Below are 3,407 nucleotides of genomic sequence, written 5' to 3'. Positions count from 1 at the left end.
CTCAGCCCAGTTGGGAACCACAGTCTTGTCATTGACCACAGGGTGCTCAGCCCAGTTGGGAACCACAGTCTTGTCATTGACCACAGGGTGCTCAGCCCAGTTGGGAACCACAGTCTTGTCATTGACCACAGGGTGCTCAGCCCAGTTGGGAACCACAGTCTTGTCGTTGACCACAGGGTGCTCAGCCCAGTTGGGAACCACAGTCTTGTCGTTGACCACAGGGTGCTCAGCCCAGTTGGGAACCACAGTCTTGTCGTTGACCACAGGGCGCTCAGCCCAGTTGGGAACCACAGTCTTGTCGTTGACCACAGGGTGCTCAGCCCAGTTGGGAACCACAGTCTTGTCGTTGACCACAGGGTGCTCAGCCCAGTTGGGAACCACAGTCTTGTCGTTGACCACAGGGTGCTCAGCCCCTTTGGGAACCACAGTCTTGTCGTTGACCACAGGGTGCTCAGCCCAGTTGGGAACCACAGTCTTGTCATTGACCACAGGGTGCTCAGCCCAGTTGGGAACCACAGTCTTGTCGTTGACCACAGGGCGCTCAGCCCAGTTGGGAACCACAGTCTTGTCATTGACCACAGGGTGCTCAGCCCCTTTGGGAACCACAGTCTTGTCGTTGACCACAGGGTGCTCAGCCCCTTTGGGAACCACAGTCTTGTCGTTGACCACAGGGTGCTCAGCCCAGTTGGGAACCACAGTCTTGTCATTGACCACAGGGTGCTCAGCCCCTTTGGGAACCACAGTCTTGTCATTGACCACAGGGTGCTCAGCCCAGTTGGGAACCACAGTCTTGTCGTTGACCACAGGGTGCTCAGCCCCTTTGGGAACCACAGTCTTGTCGTTGACCACAGGGTGCTCAGCCCAGTTGGGAACCACAGTCTTGTCGTTGACCACAGGGTGCTCAGCCCAGTTGGGAACCACAGTCTTGTCATTGACCACAGGGTGCTCAGCCCAGTTGGGAACCACAGTCTTGTCGTTGACCACAGGGTGCTCAGCCCAGTTGGGAACCACAGTCTTGTCATTGACCACAGGGTGCTCAGCCCCTTTGGGAACCACAGTCTTGTCATTGACCACAGGGTGCTCAGCCCCTTTGGGAACCACAGTCTTGTCGTTGACCACAGGGTGCTCAGCCCAGTTGGGAACCACAGTCTTGTCGTTGACCACAGGGTGCTCAGCCCAGTTGGGAACCACAGTCTTGTCGTTGACCACAGGGTGCTCAGCCCCGTTGGGAACCACAGTCTTGTCATTGACCACAGGGCGCTCAGCCCCTTTGGGAACCACAGTCTTGTCATTGACCACAGGGTGCTCAGCCCAGTTGGGAACCACAGTCTTGTCATTGACCACAGGGTGCTCAGCCCCTTTGGGAACCACAGTCTTGTCATTGACCACAGGGTGCTCAGCCCCTTTGGGAACCACAGTCTTGTCATTGACCACAGGGTGCTCAGCCCAGTTGGGAACCACAGTCTTGTCATTGACCACAGGGTGCTCAGCCCAGTTGGGAACCACAGTCTTGTCATTGACCACAGGGTGCTCAGCCCAGTTGGGAACCACAGTCTTGTCATTGACCACAGGGTGCTCAGCCCCTTTGGGAACCACAGTCTTGTCGTTGACCACAGGGCGCTCAGCCCCTTTGGGAACCACAGTCTTGTCGTTGACCACAGGGTGCTCAGCCCAGTTGGGAACCACAGTCTTGTCATTGACCACAGGGTGCTCAGCCCCTTTGGGAACCACAGTCTTGTCATTGACCACAGGGTGCTCAGCCCAGTTGGGAACCACAGTCTTGTCATTGACCACAGGGTGCTCAGCCCCTTTGGGAACCACAGTCTTGTCATTGACCACAGGGTGCTCAGCCCCTTTGGGAACCACAGTCTTGTCGTTGACCACAGGGTGCTCAGCCCAGTTGGGAACCACAGTCTTGTCATTGACCACAGGGTGCTCAGCCCAGTTGGGAACCACAGTCTTGTCATTGACCACAGGGTGCTCAGCCCAGTTGGGAACCACAGTCTTGTCATTGACCACAGGGTGCTCAGCCCCTTTGGGAACCACAGTCTTGTCGTTGACCACAGGGTGCTCAGCCCAGTTGGGAACCACAGTCTTGTCGTTGACCACAGGGTGCTCAGCCCAGTTGGGAACCACAGTCTTGTCATTGACCACAGGGCGCTCAGCCCAGTTGGGAACCACAGTCTTGTCATTGACCACAGGGCGCTCAGCCCCTTTGGGAACCACAGTCTTGTCATTGACCACAGGGTGCTCAGCCCCTTTGGGAACCACAGTCTTGTCATTGACCACAGGGTGCTCAGCCCCTTTGGGAACCACAGTCTTGTCATTGACCACAGGGCGCTCAGCCCAGTTGGGAACCACAGTCTTGTCATTCACCACAGGGCGCTCAGCCCAGTTGGGAACCACAGTCTTGTCATTGACCACAGGGTGCTCAGCCCCTTTGGGAACCACAGTCTTGTCGTTGACCACAGGGTGCTCAGCCCCTTTGGGAACCACAGTCTTGTCATTGACCACAGGGTGCTCAGCCCAGTTGGGAACCACAGTCTTGTCGTTGACCACAGGGTGCTCAGCCCAGTTGGGAACCACAGTCTTGTCATTGACCACAGGGTGCTCAGCCCAGTTGGGAACCACAGTCTTGTCGTTGACCACAGGGTGCTCAGCCCCTTTGGGAACCACAGTCTTGTCGTTGACCACAGGGTGCTCAGCCCCTTTGGGAACCACAGTCTTGTCATTGACCACAGGGTGCTCAGCCCAGTTGGGAACCACAGTCTTGTCATTGACCACAGGGCGCTCAGCCCCTTTGGGAACCACAGTCTTGTCGTTGACCACAGGGCGCTCAGCCCCTTTGGGAACCACAGTCTTGTCGTTGACCACAGGGCGCTCAGCCCCTTTGGGAACCACAGTCTTGTCGTTGACCACAGGGTGCTCAGCCCAGTTGGGAACCACAGTCTTGTCATTGACCACAGGGTGCTCAGCCCCTTTGGGAACCACAGTCTTGTCGTTGACCACAGGGTGCTCAGCCCAGTTGGGAACCACAGTCTTGTCATTGACCACAGGGTGCTCAGCCCAGTTGGGAACCACAGTCTTGTCGTTGACCACAGGGTGCTCAGCCCAGTTGGGAACCACAGTCTTGTCGTTGACCACAGGGTGCTCAGCCCAGTTGGGAACCACAGTCTTGCACCGGTTCAGTAGAAACATTAAAGTAGTGGTCAAGTATTGCTAGAGAAGGAGATGAAAGCTGGCAGGGAAAGTTGGGGTGGATGGAGACCAATGTTGAGCGGAAGTTCGCTGATCATGATAACATCAATCCACCAGTACCTTCCCACAGACTGTGTCTCCATATGATTAGGATCTCATTGTCTGCTAGTCAGGACCATGTCCATAAATCTCTCAACTTGCCGTGCAAA

The 3,407-nt window shown here is 56.2% G+C and overlaps 1 protein-coding gene across 1 annotated transcript in view; it reads right to left on the bottom strand.

Annotated features, from left to right (window-relative positions):
• Positions 1-3,198, bottom strand: part of copa (COPI coat complex subunit alpha) — a 198,873-nt gene extending 195,675 nt beyond the window's left edge. Inside the window, exon 1 of the mRNA XM_063042473.1 lies at positions 19-3,198. Coding sequence (XP_062898543.1) covers positions 19-3,198 — 3,180 coding nt within the window. The remainder of the gene's footprint in view (positions 1-18) is intronic.
• Positions 3,199-3,407: the final 209 nt, after the last annotated feature.

This window comes from Mobula hypostoma, chromosome 3, assembly GCF_963921235.1.
Source record: "Mobula hypostoma chromosome 3, sMobHyp1.1, whole genome shotgun sequence".
Classification (NCBI taxonomy): domain Eukaryota; kingdom Metazoa; phylum Chordata; class Chondrichthyes; order Myliobatiformes; family Myliobatidae; genus Mobula; species Mobula hypostoma.
This window is presented reverse-complemented; position numbering and strand designations above follow the sequence as displayed.